This window comes from Benincasa hispida, chromosome 1 (assembly GCF_027475165.1).
Source record: "Benincasa hispida cultivar pf3 chromosome 1, pf3_genome.v1.1, whole genome shotgun sequence".
Taxonomy (NCBI): domain Eukaryota; kingdom Viridiplantae; phylum Streptophyta; class Magnoliopsida; order Cucurbitales; family Cucurbitaceae; genus Benincasa; species Benincasa hispida.
Genome location: NC_143478.1, coordinates 3,430,620 through 3,445,608, shown reverse-complemented (window position 1 = coordinate 3,445,608; position 14,989 = coordinate 3,430,620). Strand labels below are relative to the sequence as shown.

General features: G+C 29.6%; 1 protein-coding gene across 1 annotated transcript; it reads right to left on the bottom strand.

Annotated features, from left to right (window-relative positions):
- Positions 1-283: 283 nt before the first annotated feature.
- Positions 284-12,526, bottom strand: LOC120092650 (putative ABC transporter C family member 15). The gene is made up of 11 exons (XM_039050801.2): positions 12,267-12,526; positions 4,527-6,916; positions 4,311-4,397; positions 3,320-3,973; positions 2,911-3,075; positions 2,511-2,805; positions 2,108-2,322; positions 1,416-1,721; positions 1,145-1,208; positions 814-1,053; positions 284-682 (listed from the first exon to the last, which is right to left on the bottom strand). The coding sequence occupies exons 1-11, from the start codon at positions 12,310-12,312 to the stop codon at positions 552-554; spliced, it is 4,593 nt and encodes a 1,530-aa protein (XP_038906729.1). The 5' UTR covers positions 12,313-12,526; the 3' UTR covers positions 284-551.
- Between the last annotated feature and the right edge of the window lie 2,463 nt (positions 12,527-14,989).

Sequence of the window (14,989 nt, the reverse complement as noted above, 5' to 3'; positions counted from 1 at the left end):
ATACAAGAATAAACCAAAAAAAAAAAAAAAAATCCAGAGATGTTTAAAATAGTTGTTTGCGATAATCCAGTGTTTTTTTTTTTTTTTACATATGTTAGTGAAGATTATAACATCTAACTTCTTGGTTAAAGATATTATTCTTTAACAATTCGAGCTATATTTAGGTTGGCTAATGACAACAATTAGAAAGCTTAAAAAAAATTGAATAGATATTATTATATGGCAACCTTACTTTTCAAAAGTATAAAAGACTATAAGCTTGTAATCAGCAGTTCAGATGAAATGTTGAGAATGTAGTTAGGTGACTTCTGCTATTTTCTTGTCATCTTAAAAAAGATTACAATGGATTATTTTCCACTAATGTTATCTCAATGTTTCGATTCCTATTTCGTGCACCTACCTTATCCTAGAATCAACTCGATCGGGGTTACAACTCGACATTAATGATTTTACTTTTGAATATGCATACCTTGGTCGCTATTGTAGACTGCAGTTCTTCGTTTCTTTGATGACTCCAATATCAATCTAGTTCTGAGAGCTGCTCAAAAGCTTTATTCGTACCTTTGATTTGCTAGACTATTGAAGTTTTGAGATCTTGTGGAGTACTCCTTTATTAGTTTAGAGAAAAATGAATCGTCTCGTTTGAGAAGCATTTTCGGTGAGTCAAACTCTGCAATTCTTCCTGCTCAATGAAAACAATAGTTGTTTAGTCTCTAACGATACTCTATATCAAAAAATCTTTTCAGTGAAGTAACCAATACAAAAGAATAAGTAGCAGGATAATATATGAATGGAAAAGAACTTCAAACCCACCATCACTAAGGACCAAGACAAGATCACTAGCTATAACTGTGTGGATTCTATGAGCTATGGTAACTACGGTTCGATCTTTAAACTCTTGGCTAATGATGTTTTGTATGATGCCATCAGTTGCAGAATCAACGGAGGCCGTTGCTTCATCAAGCACCAGAATGCTGCTTTTCTTGAGCAATGCCCTCCCAAGACAAAATAGTTGTCGTTGACCAACACTCCAATTTTCTCCATTTTCAACAACTGTCAGAATATTAAACTATCATGTATTAGAAAAGCAATGTATACCTCATTTTCCATTTAACAAAATCAAATTCATTTTGGCAAGCCCAACCTGAAGAATTCAATTTCTCGTCCTTTGCACGCACCAAATCACCAAGTTGGCATTTGTCTAACGCCTGAGAAATTAAAAGCACAGTAAGCTAGCTGTTCAATATTATTATTATTGTTATTTTTTAGATTCATTCATCGCTGTATGGTATATATTCATGACAGCTATTATTAGTAGCTTCAATTAGAGAAACCCTCTCAGAATATTATTCCTTATTCTTTTAGTCTTTATTTTTCATTACAAGCAATACAGCTCAACAGAGAAGAAAGGTTACCTCCCAAATTTCCTGGTCAGTATATTGTTCAAGTGGGTCGAGGTTTCCTCTAACTGTTCCTTCAAACATGGAAGGGTCTTGCGGGATGATACTTAACCTTGATCTCAGGTCATGGAGGCCTATCTTGCAAATGTCAACCTCATCTATTATAATGCTTCCCTCTCTAGGTTCAACAATTCTAAAAATTGCTTGTATAAGAGTTGATTTCCCACTGCCTGTCCTTCCTACAACACCCACTTTCTTCCTTCCTGGAAAGGTGCAACTGATGTTTTTCAGGACATCCGGGAGATGGTCCGCGTAACGGATCTATAGAAGGTCGAAGCTCATTAGAAAGAAAACTGTATGCACATACAACTTGTATTTCTAATCAAATCATATTATATATATATCTTAAACTTTCATAGAGAAAAAATGAAAGGAATACAAGGGGAATCAAAGGAGCCCAACAAAAACAAAGGGCAAGAGAGAGTTCAAGAACAATTATAATAAGGGGCTCCAATCCAACAAAATCAAACCAAGATCATAATTAAAAAAGAGTCTATTAACCAAAGCTCATAACAAGGCAATAAACCTAAATCAGATTATTTAACACGCAAATTTGTTAACTTTAGATATTGGGTACTGATTATATGACTCAAGTACTGTAGAATTTTCTTTTGCTAAATTTTACACACATTGCTATGGAGATTCACCTGCAGATTTTTGAAGCAAATGCTCCCATCTTGAGGCCAATTGCTTGGTGGTCTGCAATTTTCAATAACAAGTGGAGCCTCACTTTTTATTTTCGAATACTGAAGAATTCTTTCAACTGAAATGATTTTATTCTCTGCGTTGCATATGTTCCAAATAACAGAAGCTTGCAAAACATTTAAGTTTATCCCGTACGTTACTGCCAAGCCTGCAAGACCTGAAAAGGTTCCAATTCTTTGTAAATATGTAATTCTCCTATTTAATTTGGCTATAAGATATTAAAGTTAGTTTCAGCAAATCTACCCTCGGTGAAATATCTAACTACAAGAACATGTTAAGAGCCTTCCCTAAAAAAAATTAGCTTATGATTTCTTTCAGGGTAAAACATGTGCACAAGAAACTCACTTGGATTAATAATTCCTTCGGGGAGAGTTACCAACAAAACCAATGAAAATCCGAAAACAAAATTTGATAGTACGTTCAATCTGAAAGAAAGCCACTCCATCGCTGAAACATTATGAAACCAAGGCCTTGAATGGTCATCGATGAGACAAAGGTTAGTTTTGAAAAATCTATCTTCCTGATCGAAAGCACGAATAGTAGCTGCTCCTGCTAGGGATTCTGCAAAGTGGTGGAGGATTGGAGTTCGCTGTATCCCAGATAACCGAGCAAGTTCTCGTGCCGTAGGTGTGTAATATCGCTGACATAATCAGAGCTTAATTTATAAGTACTTTCTTAATTTATAAGTACTCAAAGACATTAAGAAAATGTAAAGATAAAAGTCTATAGGGGTTTTGTAACTCACTTGGAACCAGATGCAGGCCGCAGTAATAGGAATAAAAATAGCAAACACTTCCCATGCTGCTTGAGACATTACTACAATGGTCCCTATAATCTGAATTATTGAGAATGCACACCAACCTAACCTCATAGCCATTTCCAAATCTAAAACGCTTTGATCAGTGGATGCCTGCAAAGTAAAATACAAGTCTTAAGTCCTGGAAATTATTCTTTGAATTATTTTGCTTAACATAATCATCTAGTGTCTTCCTCATGAAAACATTAAGATCCACATGTTGAGAACATAACTTGCAATAATCTATTAAATCTTTTCCTTCTATTTATTTGTAATATGCCACTAAAATTTTTAATAAAGTATGGGTAAACGAATACATATAGCTAGTATCATAAGCTGAATCATAAGTTAAAATTACCCGATTTATAATTCTACCAGTTGGAGTTGAGTCAAAAAATGCCATTGGTGCCCGGAGTATACTACATAACATATTTGTGAAGAGCGTTTGTGCTGTATGAAGTCCTGTTATGGCTACTAGCATAGCTCTCAGAAGAACGCATAGTGCACTTCCAATAGCAAGTAGTGAATAAACTAACAGTATGAAATTCATCCCAGTTACTACTTCTGTATCACTTGTAGTGGGACAAGCCCATGCCATCCAGTAGTTACTAGCTACCTGTAAAGCTTGGAATGATGATTGAGCCAAGATTATGATCGGAACGAATGCTCCTCTTTTCACAGTGGTTAAATAGGACAGGTACACTTCTTTACCGATGCTTCCTCTCTCTCTTTCTTCCTCTTGAACCAATTTTCCTGCCTTATCTGTTATCTCTGCAGAATTTTTATCCTGCACTAAATCGTGCTGTGAGTTTTTGGGCTTCACATTCATGGTAGAATCTTCATGCAGCTCTTTTTCTGGATTTGTTAGTTGAGATTTTCTACTTGAGTTTTCAACTGTGACGATGGACTCTAAAGCTTGACTATGAGCCCCAACTAAAAGTTCAAACCCTATGTTTTGTTTTAAAAGTTCTTCAAATCCTCCAGCTTGAGCAATTCTTCCATTTTGCATCACCTGTCAAATATTAATTACAAAACGTGCCCATTCTTAGAGAAGACCAGAAACTATCAATCACAAACATCAATTACTTCAAAACATTTTTGGTAATATACACTTCACAAAATCATAAATAAGATTGATATTTCTCCATCTCCTAGGTAGTTTTTGGGAGACATTTCTCTATCATTCAAAGATAAATCTGAGATGAATTCCCTTTTATGGACATGACGGGTTGGCTTAAATACCATGCATGCAGTTGATAGTTGTTCAAACAATTAAGAAAACATGCATAATAAAGTATTTTGAAACAATTAAGAAGAATAAAAGAGAACTTTCGTGGCATTTCACTAACCAGGATGAGGTCTGCTGCCGGTAGAAATTCCACTTGATGGGTTACATAAATTATCGTCTTCTCATTGAGAGCACCCATCAGACAGTCCTACAGAGTATGATAGCAATAACAACGTTTCATTAGGCTGTCGATTCAAGTTAAAACCTTTCAGTAACAAGCTAATTCTGTATTAGTACTGCTTACTCATCCTCTACATTATTTAATATCCTGACTAACCTCAAAGAGTTGAGTTCCCGTATGAGCATCAACAGCACTGAAAGGATCATCAAGGAGGTAAATATCAGCATCCTGATAAACTGCACGAGCAATTTGTATCCTCTGCTTCTGTCCTCCACTCATATTTATCCCTCTTTCTCCAATTTCAGTCAAGTCCCCACATGAAAACAACTCAAAATCTTTTGCCAGAGCACACGCATTAATGGTTCTGTTATATTTAGTACTTTCATATTCATTTCCAAAAAGAATGTTCTCTCTAATATTTCCTGACAGTATCCAAGGAGACTGAGGAACATAGGCCTTTGTACCACTGATCTTTACTGTCCCAGAAAGCTTTTCTATTTCACCCAGTATGCATGAGAGCAGGCTGGACTTTCCCGAGCCTACAGTCCCACATACTGCCACCTTCATCCCCCTTTTCACTTTTAAGTTTATCTGATCAAGAGATGCTCTTCTTGTTTCAAGGTCCCAACTGAATTTTCCATTTTCAATCTCTATATCAAATTCTGTTTGGTCTCTAGAAACATAAGTGATGGAATCCTGCTGTATTTCATCCTCGTGTAGGTATGAACCAACTCTATCCGCTGAGACTTTGCCTTGTGCAAGAGCAGAGAGTAAGTCAGGGAGATTGAATATGGGGTCTTGTAGCATACGGAATGTAGCCAAAGCAGATAAGACTCTTCCAGCAGTCAATTCAATTCCCAGTAAGACACACACCCCGAATGTTATAACGGAGATAAAAGTGGGCGCTCCCCAGAAAACGAAAGCTGAAATTCCCATTAATCTCAACGACTTCCATAACCAATGGTGCTCCACTTTCCTTAAGCTTTCTAGTTTTTGGAGGTATTGAGTATCCCATGCTTGAAGTTTGAGTGTTTTCATGTTTCTGAGAACTTCTGAAGTGGTTTTCATCCTATTATCTTTAGCTTCCATTATCTTTGTCTGGTAACTTTTCTGAATTCTGGTCATCGGTATGTTGCAGGACATGACTACTAGAGTAGCTGCTAATGCGCCCAGTGACCCCACTCCCAGATTTGTATGCAAAATGTACATAGCTAATGAAATTTGTACGGGTAACATCCATACAGTGTTCAAGAACCAACTGAAGTCTGTGATTCTTTGGATATCAACACTCATGTAGTTCAAGATCTCCCCACTGCTGCAGCTTTGGCGAGATCGACTCGACAGACGCAACCCCTTCTGGTATATGTGAGATATCAAAGCAGCTCGAAGACGAAGACCCAGTTGGCGTGCACCGAAAATCCACTGCCTCTGAGCTATTGTCTCAATTGTCTTTGCGCCAACAAAGGCAAGTGCAAGAAGATATCCACTTGATAAGGTTCGCATTTTCTTCCGAGTAAGGAAATTCACAAAGTCATTAATAAGGTAAGGTCCTACATATGATGTCGCAGCACTTATCACAGCAAAAAATGCATTTATTGCTGCTTTCTTTCGACCAAACAAATATATTGTTTCGTATATTGATGGGTTTGTGCTATTGTTCTTCTTCTTTACAAAATTTAGTGTCTCATCAAAGGAATGGGACAAAAATTTAGCAGAATCAATCTTACAAACATCTGGTATGTCCTCTTGTTCCAGCGGCTTCGTATATCCAACAGCAAACAGGGGATTAAGCCACGAGAAGGTAACAAGTTGAAGAAGCGTTGCCCTTCCATAAGGAGAATCCTTCTCGTCCTTCTCTTGATCTAAGCATTTTTCCGGAAGAAGTGGGTCTTCCAAGCCATTACTAACATTGAAAACTATGTTTGTATGTCCATATATTGAAAGCCCAAACAGGAAAATCGATGGAAGAAAGCTGAAAAACTCGGCATAATCTTGCATTCTTAAGCGCTTTACATTTCCGAAATACACATCCAAAACCAGATGAACAATCAACAAAACAAAGCTGCAAAACCACCATCCTCGTAGAATCCAAGGATACTTGACGGATTTTTCGCGCAAAACCCTAAAAACTGCAAAAACCGCTCCTCCCCAAGCAATAACTTTCATTATCTCTGAAGAAATAACTTCGATTCTGGAATTGCAATGAGAAACACTTCCATTTTGCAAAACGAAAACCATAAGAACATGAATCACCAACAGCAAGAATGAACAAGCTACACTGGCTCTGTAAGAAACGCTCCATTTCCGACTGATCGGACAGTTTTGCGCAGCTTGATCCGTCGATTTTCCCTCTCCATTGAAAGAATTCCATATCCAACAGACACATTTCTGAAGAACTTGAATGAACAAAACTCCCAAGAACCCTAATTGCACCCCTATGCTAATACACTCCCACAAACAAGGCAATGTCGAATCAAATTCCCGCCATTGCCAGTTCGCTCCCAATTGAGAAAGCTTGTAAACTGCAACAGATTTACCGAACATTGCTTCAAAAAAAAAAAAAAAAAATCAGATTTTAAAATAATAATAATAAATAAACAAATACTAAATTAAAATTCACTTTCTGTCCCTTTACTTTCGTAAAATTAATGATTTAATTTTTGAACTTTTATTTGTAATACTGGGTTTTTATATTCTCAAATTCTTAAAAATTATTGATAAAAATGTAACTCAATTGGCATAATGTTCATACTATCAACCTCGTGGTTTGAGATTTAACATTTGTCGATAAAAATTTATCAATATCATTTTTATTATTTTTATAAATAATTTGATATTTTTTCTATTTGTGATAATTTTTTTAAAAAAAAGTTATAATAATCTCACTCTCGTTCTTCTCAACCCTATGTGAAAAATTAAAATTAAAATTAAAAGGGGTATGATAAGAAAGTAAAATTTAAAAATAAAAATAAAAAATAAAAACTCAAATACACTGTATTTCAAGATTTCAAGCGCTAAGTGTGAGAAGTTCCAAACGTTCGTTTCCACTGGTTCAATTTACCCATAATCTTATTAAAATTAAAATTGCATAAGTGTGGTTGAAAACATATTTAACTTACCTCTAGAATAGTAACAAATATAGTAATAAATATAGTAAAAAAAACAAAAACAAACAAACAATTAGAGCATTTTGGCCTCTAACTTACCTCTAGAATAGTAACAAATATAATAATAAAGTTTTTAAAAAAAAACAAAATTTAGATGAGCTAAATCACATCTCTAGGAGAAGTCTATCAATGATAAACCATATCACAAATATGAGTTTATTAATAATAGATATAAATTTTGCTATATATACAATTCTTTACAAATGTTGCTATACCGTTAATTAATAATTCTAAAAGTACTAGCTATTGTAACTACCACATTCACTATAATAGTTGAAATTCACAATTACTATAATACACATAAAAACTATTCGAAAACGTTCCTTGTTTTTTATTTACACCCAAAATAATACAGACTAAAATAATTTGCCCTCTAAAATATATTATTATAATAATCAACTCAGTTCATCAAACAGTGAGGATGATCAAAGAATTAAATAATACACAGAAAAGCCAGAAAGAAAATACCTTCAATATGTGGGATGCAGGGAAGGAAAAAAAATATATACTGTGTGAAACTAAAATTGGGAACGATAAAAATAAGAACGATGAGCGACCATGATTTAGAGAAAATTTGTATATTTTGGTTTAAAATTCAAACAAAAACAGAATCTCGAGATTAGGAGATAAAACAAATAAAATACTTTAAAAATGAAAGAGATATTGGATATTTAGTTTTAAATTCAAACCCAAACAGAATATAAGGAGATACAAATCAAATTTATTTAAAGATGCCAGAGATAATTAGATATTACAAACAATGAAAAAAATTATCCCAATGTCAAATATATCGCTTCCATTAAAAAAAAAAAAAAAAACAAAAGAAATAAAAGATAAATTAAAAAGAAAACATATATTACTTCCCTTTAAAAAGAACCAGAAGAAAAAAAAACTGGTTAAAAATAACCCACTTTTTTATCTTTCACAACTAACACCTTTAAATTTATTGATTTTTTTCCGTTGAGATACTAAAATTCAAATAAAAATTTAACTTTTTAAATATAAACAAAATATTACATGATTTTTTCCTATATTATGTAGTATTTTTAAATATTATACCAAATCTTATATCTTTTTCAAATCTTCCCCAAATTCTCAAATCTTATGTCTAATAATTATTTGAATTATCTAAATGGATTTTGATGTGATTGCTGATTGATTTGAAAAATATATACGATCTCGGCCTTTGTTCACTTAGATTTCATCAAGAAAGCTAAAAGATGATAGTTTGGAAGTACAAGAGAAAAAAAAAGTTAAGTTTTTATTCGAATTTTGGGTTAATCTCGACTGACTAAGAAAAACTATGGTAGATATCAATTTATACCATTGAATTTTAGGTGTTGAATCAATTTAAGTCTTGAACTTTTATAATTGTATCGACTTAAACCCTCAATTATATTTTATTTTGATACATGTGTGAATATTGAGAATCTAAATTGATATATTTATGAAAATTTAAGATTTAAATTGATACGCTTATAAAAGTTCAAGATTTAGAGTGATATAATTATTAATTTAAGATTTAAATCAATACAAATCCTAAAGTTTATTGTTTAAATGGGTATAATCTTCAATTTAAATTGATACAATTTTTAGTTTGGGATTTAAATTGATATAATTTTCTCTCAAAAATTATTTTTAACAAATACTCTAAAAGAATTGGGGGTAGTTGTGAAAGATAACTATCTCCCCGAAATTCCCTTTTAGGGCTAGGCCCAAGCATTTGAAATGGGCCGATAAATGTGTTCGGCCCACGGGATTTGGTTTGGTTTAGGGAAAAGTGCTGTTTTTTTAAAACAAAAGGGATGACGTCGGATTTGGTAATTGTGCATTATTAGATGTGGGCCCCCAGGAATTATTCTCGGCCTCCGTTATTCCTCGTCATCTCTCGGACTTGTGACTATACAGCGGGATGGCCCACTTGGATAAAAAAGAGATTTTTATTTTTTTATGAAATTGTTCTTTTAAGGAAACCTCTTCTCGAGGCATTAAACCAAAATAATAATAATAATAATAATAATAAAATTAATTTTTTCTGTATAACCAATAAATTGAGGAGTTATTTTAAAATATAGGAAAATTAATTCAAATATTTATAAATAATAGAAAAATATCATAATTTATCTATGATAAATTACAATAGAGAGTGATAGATTACTATTATGTCTATTTGACATAGATAATAGTCTATAACTATCCATCGCAGTCCATCATAAATAGATTGTGATATTTTACTATTATTTATAAATATTTTTAAGAATTTATCATTTAAAATAATTTTCTTAAATTGAGAATTGGAATTTGACTTTAGGAGAATCCTTATATGGAACATATAATAATAAATGAAAATTTTAAGACTATTTTGATTCGTGTAGTATGACTTTAGTTCTGTAATTTTAGATATTCATTTTGTTTAATTTTGGATCTAGTTTTTATTTTGTTAATAAATTTCAAAGTGTTAGTCATTAAGTTTTGAGTTTGGTTTCATTTTAGTCTTTAGGTTTCAAAATGCTACAATGTTACATTTGAGTTTTGCTTCAATTTGGTTCCTATATTTCGAGGTCTACACTTTTAACCTCAATTTTTCATTAAATACTCGCTTTTTTTTTTTTAAAGTTAATTTATGTTAATAAATTAAAAATATTTAAAAGAATTATAATTAATTAAATTTCACCCTTTTTATCACTTTCAAAATTAAACTTAAAATTTCACTTCTAATTATTTTTAATTAATTAATAAAGAGTAAGTAAATGAAAAATTGAAGTTAAAAATGTGAAATCTTGAAATCCATGGGCCAAATTTCAAATAAAACTCAAATCTCAAGAGTAAAGTTATAATATTTTGAAACTTAGGGACTAAATTGAAACAAAACTCAAAACTTAAAAATTAAATTTATAATATTTTAAAATCTAGGGACCAAATAGAAACTAGAACAAAAGACTAGAGACCAAAAAGATTCTATTCCATTTTGTTTATTTTGATTTGGATACTTTAAAAAAGGTTTATTTTAGTCTATTTATTTAATGTTATAATTAATGAAAACTATTTAATACAAATTTATAGTTAAATTTAAGAAATATAATGAATGAAGTACAATGCTCGAATTTCGATTGAAAAATATGAAAATGAAGGAAATAAAATGAACGTTATTTAAAAATATATAAGAAAAAAAATATTTTGAAAGTTGAATATATAAGAACTAACAAATATATAGATCAAAATGAATCAAAATAAAAAATAGAAGTAATATTTAAATTTTAAAAAAAAACATAAATTAATTAAAAAATATTGTCATAGGGTTTTTAAAATGTACAACATTTTCCAAATTCACATGTTAATATTAGAATTTCAAGTTCAAAAGTCCAATCAACAACATAAGAAAAAAAACATAAAGATAGAGTTTTATTATTAGCGTTGTTATTATTTTAACTAAAGTAGGAAGATTCGAATATTTTTTTTAATATAACAACTGCAGGAATGGAAGATCAAACAAATTATAAGAAAAAAATGTCATATTAACTATCATTGAACTAAGCTCATTTTGACGAAAGATTCGGATTTCCAAGGTTTAACGTAATTAGAAAAAAAAGATTATAGAATTAATAGTCATAAAAGCTAATCATCTAAAGTAGTAAAATGCAAATTATGAAAGAAGACCCCACAATTCCATTTGTCATAAAATCTCTCACTCTCACTCTTCCTAATTTAGAGAGAGAGAGAAATAGACAAAATCTCAATCGGCAATTTGTGACATATGCAAACTTAGAATAGGCCACCTTGCACCTATCCCTAAACACATTGATATCATCTCTAACATATCAATATCCTACCAATATATTTCCACATCAAACCTTAAAACTGATATGTTAATATTCCAATTTGAATATAAACTTCACTTTAAAGAAAAATAATCTAAAACTCCATTATTTATTTTTAGTTTTCCTAACTATATAGAGTACGAGAATCAAATTTCTAATGTCAAAATTAATTTTATATCAGTCGATTAAAATTATACTCATTAAGATGTCGAACTTCCGATTTTGAAGTCGATAAATCTTCTCACAACTTCAACTTCACATACGTTTGATAGTAAGGATGGAAACGGTTCGGTTTGGTTCGATTTGGTGGTCAAACTGAACCGAACTGATTTATTGGTTCAAATGGAATGGAATCGAACCGCATATATACGGTTCGATTCGGTTTTGACATTTTTAAAAAATTCATGTTATATTCTTTTTTTAATTAAAAACGGTTCGGTTTGGTTTGGTTTTAAATTCAGTTTTGTTTTTTAAATTAAAAGTGGTTCAGTTTTAAATTCGGTTTTGCTCTTATATATATATATATATATATTAGTTAAAAACGGTTTGGTATGATTTCAAATTCGGTTTTCGAAAGTGAAATCGAACTGAATCGAATTTTTTGATTTCCCTAAATTTTTTGTTCAATTTTTTGCGGTTTGAATGACCACTCCTATCTGATAGTATTATATCAACTAACGCAAAAGAATTTACCATAACATGAAACTCTTTTGAATGAGATGTTTTCATTTTTATTTGTTGTGCCTAAAAAAATATACAAGATTGGGATATGAAATGTTTGTACCATTTTCCTTAGTAAATTTTATATAGAAAAAGTTTTCTTTTTCTTTTGAAAATTGACAAAAAAAAAATAAAAATAAAAATAAAGCATTTGAAGTTTGAAGTAGAAGATAGAGAGAGAGAGAACTGACTTGAAAGAGAAAAAGAGTTGAAGAATTGAAGGTGATTCATATTCATGGTGAAGAAGGGAAGCTAATGTTGAACATCTTTTTGTTCTGCAACAAATTAAAAAGCTTCCAATTTCTAGCCATGGCTGCTCATATCAGAGAGAGAGAGAGAACTTTAGAATTTAACAATTTGAGTTTTTAAATTGGTGTTGTGTTATATATAAAAGGATTTGAGGAAGATGACAAGTCTTTCTTTCTTTCTTTCTTTCTTTCTTTCTTTTCTTATAATTGATTTATTAATTGTATATTATATATGGAAAGGGAAAGGAAAACCATTGTCCAAAATTTCTATAACTCTTTTTTATTTTTTCAATTTTTTCAATTTCTTTAAATAATAAAATGATGAAAAACACTTTGAACATGTTTCATAATTATTTACCATGGGATCTCGTTTGGTAACTATTTAGATTTTAGATTTTGGAAATTTCAGTCTATTTTTTTTCAATTTTTTACCATGATTTACGTATTATTTAAGTAAAAGATTTTAATTCTTAATCAAATTTAAAAAAATAAAATCAAGTTTTTTTTAAAAATATCTTTTTAGTTTTCTAAATTTTGCTTGGTTTTTAAAACTCTGTTAAAAAGTTGATAACGAACAAGAGATTTAGATGTGGAATGGTTATCTAGGAAGATTTTTGTTTTTGAAAATTGTACTTGTAATCTTACACTTTTTTACAATAATTTTCATCTCTTTGAATAAAATATTTTTAGAATTCATAGTTCAATTCTAAAAACAAGTATTGTATGCCTCGTTCGAGAACCATTTAGGCCCCATTTGATAACTATTTGGGTTTTTGTTTTTATTTTCGTTTTTGAAAATTAAGTCTATTTCATCAACATTTCTTACAATGATTTACATTTTTCTTAAATACAATTGTTGAACTCTTAGCTAAATTCCAAAAATAAAAACAACTTTTTAAAAATTACTTTTTTTTAGTTCTTAAAATTTGGCTTAGTTTTTTTAAATTATTGGTGAAAAATAGATAATAAAGTAAGAAATTTAGAGGTGGAAAGCTTAAATTTAAAAAACAAAATGGTTACCAAACAAGGTTTTAGTTTTTGGTTTTTGGTTTTGGTTTTTGGTTTTCAAAGATTAAACCTATTTCCTTCCATTTTTATAAATATTTATATCAATTTTTAGCCAAATTTTAAAAACAAAAACAAGTTATTAATTTTTTTTTCAATTTTTAAAATTTGGCTTGATTTCTTTAAAATATGGACAAATAATAGATAATAAAACAACAAATTTAGAGATATAGGAGATATTTGTAGGCTTTTGAAAACTACGAACTAAAAATGAAATGTTTACCAAACTAAGGTTAATTTTCTATTTTTAGATTTTAAAACCTTTTTGAGTTTTGAAGTCATCCACGAAATAAATAAACCAATGAGTGAAAGTCGTAGACTCGTAGTATTTTAATTTTTTAAAATAAAAACAAAAAGTTAAGGCCAGAAATGATTTTGATTTTAGTTTTTAGTTTTTATTTTTCTATGCATGAGGTTTATGTTTTTTTTTTTTTCTTTCTCAAATTTATTTCTATGGTTCTGGCATTAAAACAAAAAAAAAAAAAAAAAAATTGAACTTTAGTCCAATTCTAAAAATAAAAACTAGTTTTTTTTAGTTTTCAAAATTTAGCTTGATTTTTTAAAACATTAATGAAAAATAAATATTTACAAATAAACTTATAAATTGATATAGTGTTTACAAGCTTAATTTTAATAATTATCAAAGATAACCTAAGGGCTTGTTTGCTAAGAATTTGAAAATATATGATTCAATGAAAACAAAATTGTATTTTATGTTTTCAGATATATGTTTGGTAGGAGATTAAAAAACTGAATTCTAATTTAAATGATATTTTAAATATATTTGATATTATATTTATAAATCATAAAACTAATTATATTTGCCCATTAAATATTAGTTGACAATAAACTATAATAAATTAATTTATGAATATATTTTATGTTAATTTATATCTAAATTATCTACACATCAATTCTTACACATGTTAACGTCTTCACATGTCATACCATGATAAATGTACAATTAAAATTGATGCAAAATAAATTTTTAAAAAATATATAACTGAAAATCTAAATTTGTTCACTTATGAAAATTTAGAGTTTAAATTGATAAAATTATATGTTTCACACAACATTCATTCAAACGAAACATAATAAAACAAACTTAAATAAATAGAATTAATAGTTCAGAATTTTTATTGATCCAACTCCAAAAATTAATATAAAGACAAATTATAATTTTAGTCATTATAGTTTGGAGAAAGTTAAAAATTTAGTCCATATAATTTCAAAAGTTAGAATTTAGTTTATATTATCTAATAAAAATTCATAAATAGTTTATATAATTTAATAAAATATTCATTAATAGTTGATATGATAGGAACATAAAAGACTATTTAGAAAGATTTTATCACTATAAGAACTAAATTTTAATTTTCTTAAAAAATGATATAACATTAATTTTCTCTACTAAATTTATCCGATATCGGATCTAATCCCAATATAATATTACTTAATTTATTATCTACATGACTACTTGTCAAGTTCAAACAAATAATAGAGAGAGAAAAATTAAAAAAAAAAAAAGAAAAGAAAAGAAAAGAAAAAAAAGATTCGAGGTGGCTAAAAAACATTGGACAAAAAGTTAAAAACTTTTGAGT

What these genes read in the sequence shown, in the direction of transcription:
- LOC120092650 (XM_039050801.2), bottom strand. Translation starts at nt 12,312, where the DNA reads ATGAATATGAATCACCTTCAATTCTTCAACTCTTTTTCTCTTTCAA. An exon ending in CAACTCTTTTTCTCTTTCAA is followed by an intron (nt 6,917 to 12,266) that starts GTCAGTTCTCTC and finishes TTTTTTTTGAAG; the next exon opens with CAATGTTCGGTAAATCTGTT. An exon ending in TTTGCTTCAAAAATCTGCAG is followed by an intron (nt 1,722 to 2,107) that starts GTGAATCTCCAT and finishes GACCTTCTATAG; the next exon opens with ATCCGTTACGCGGACCATCT.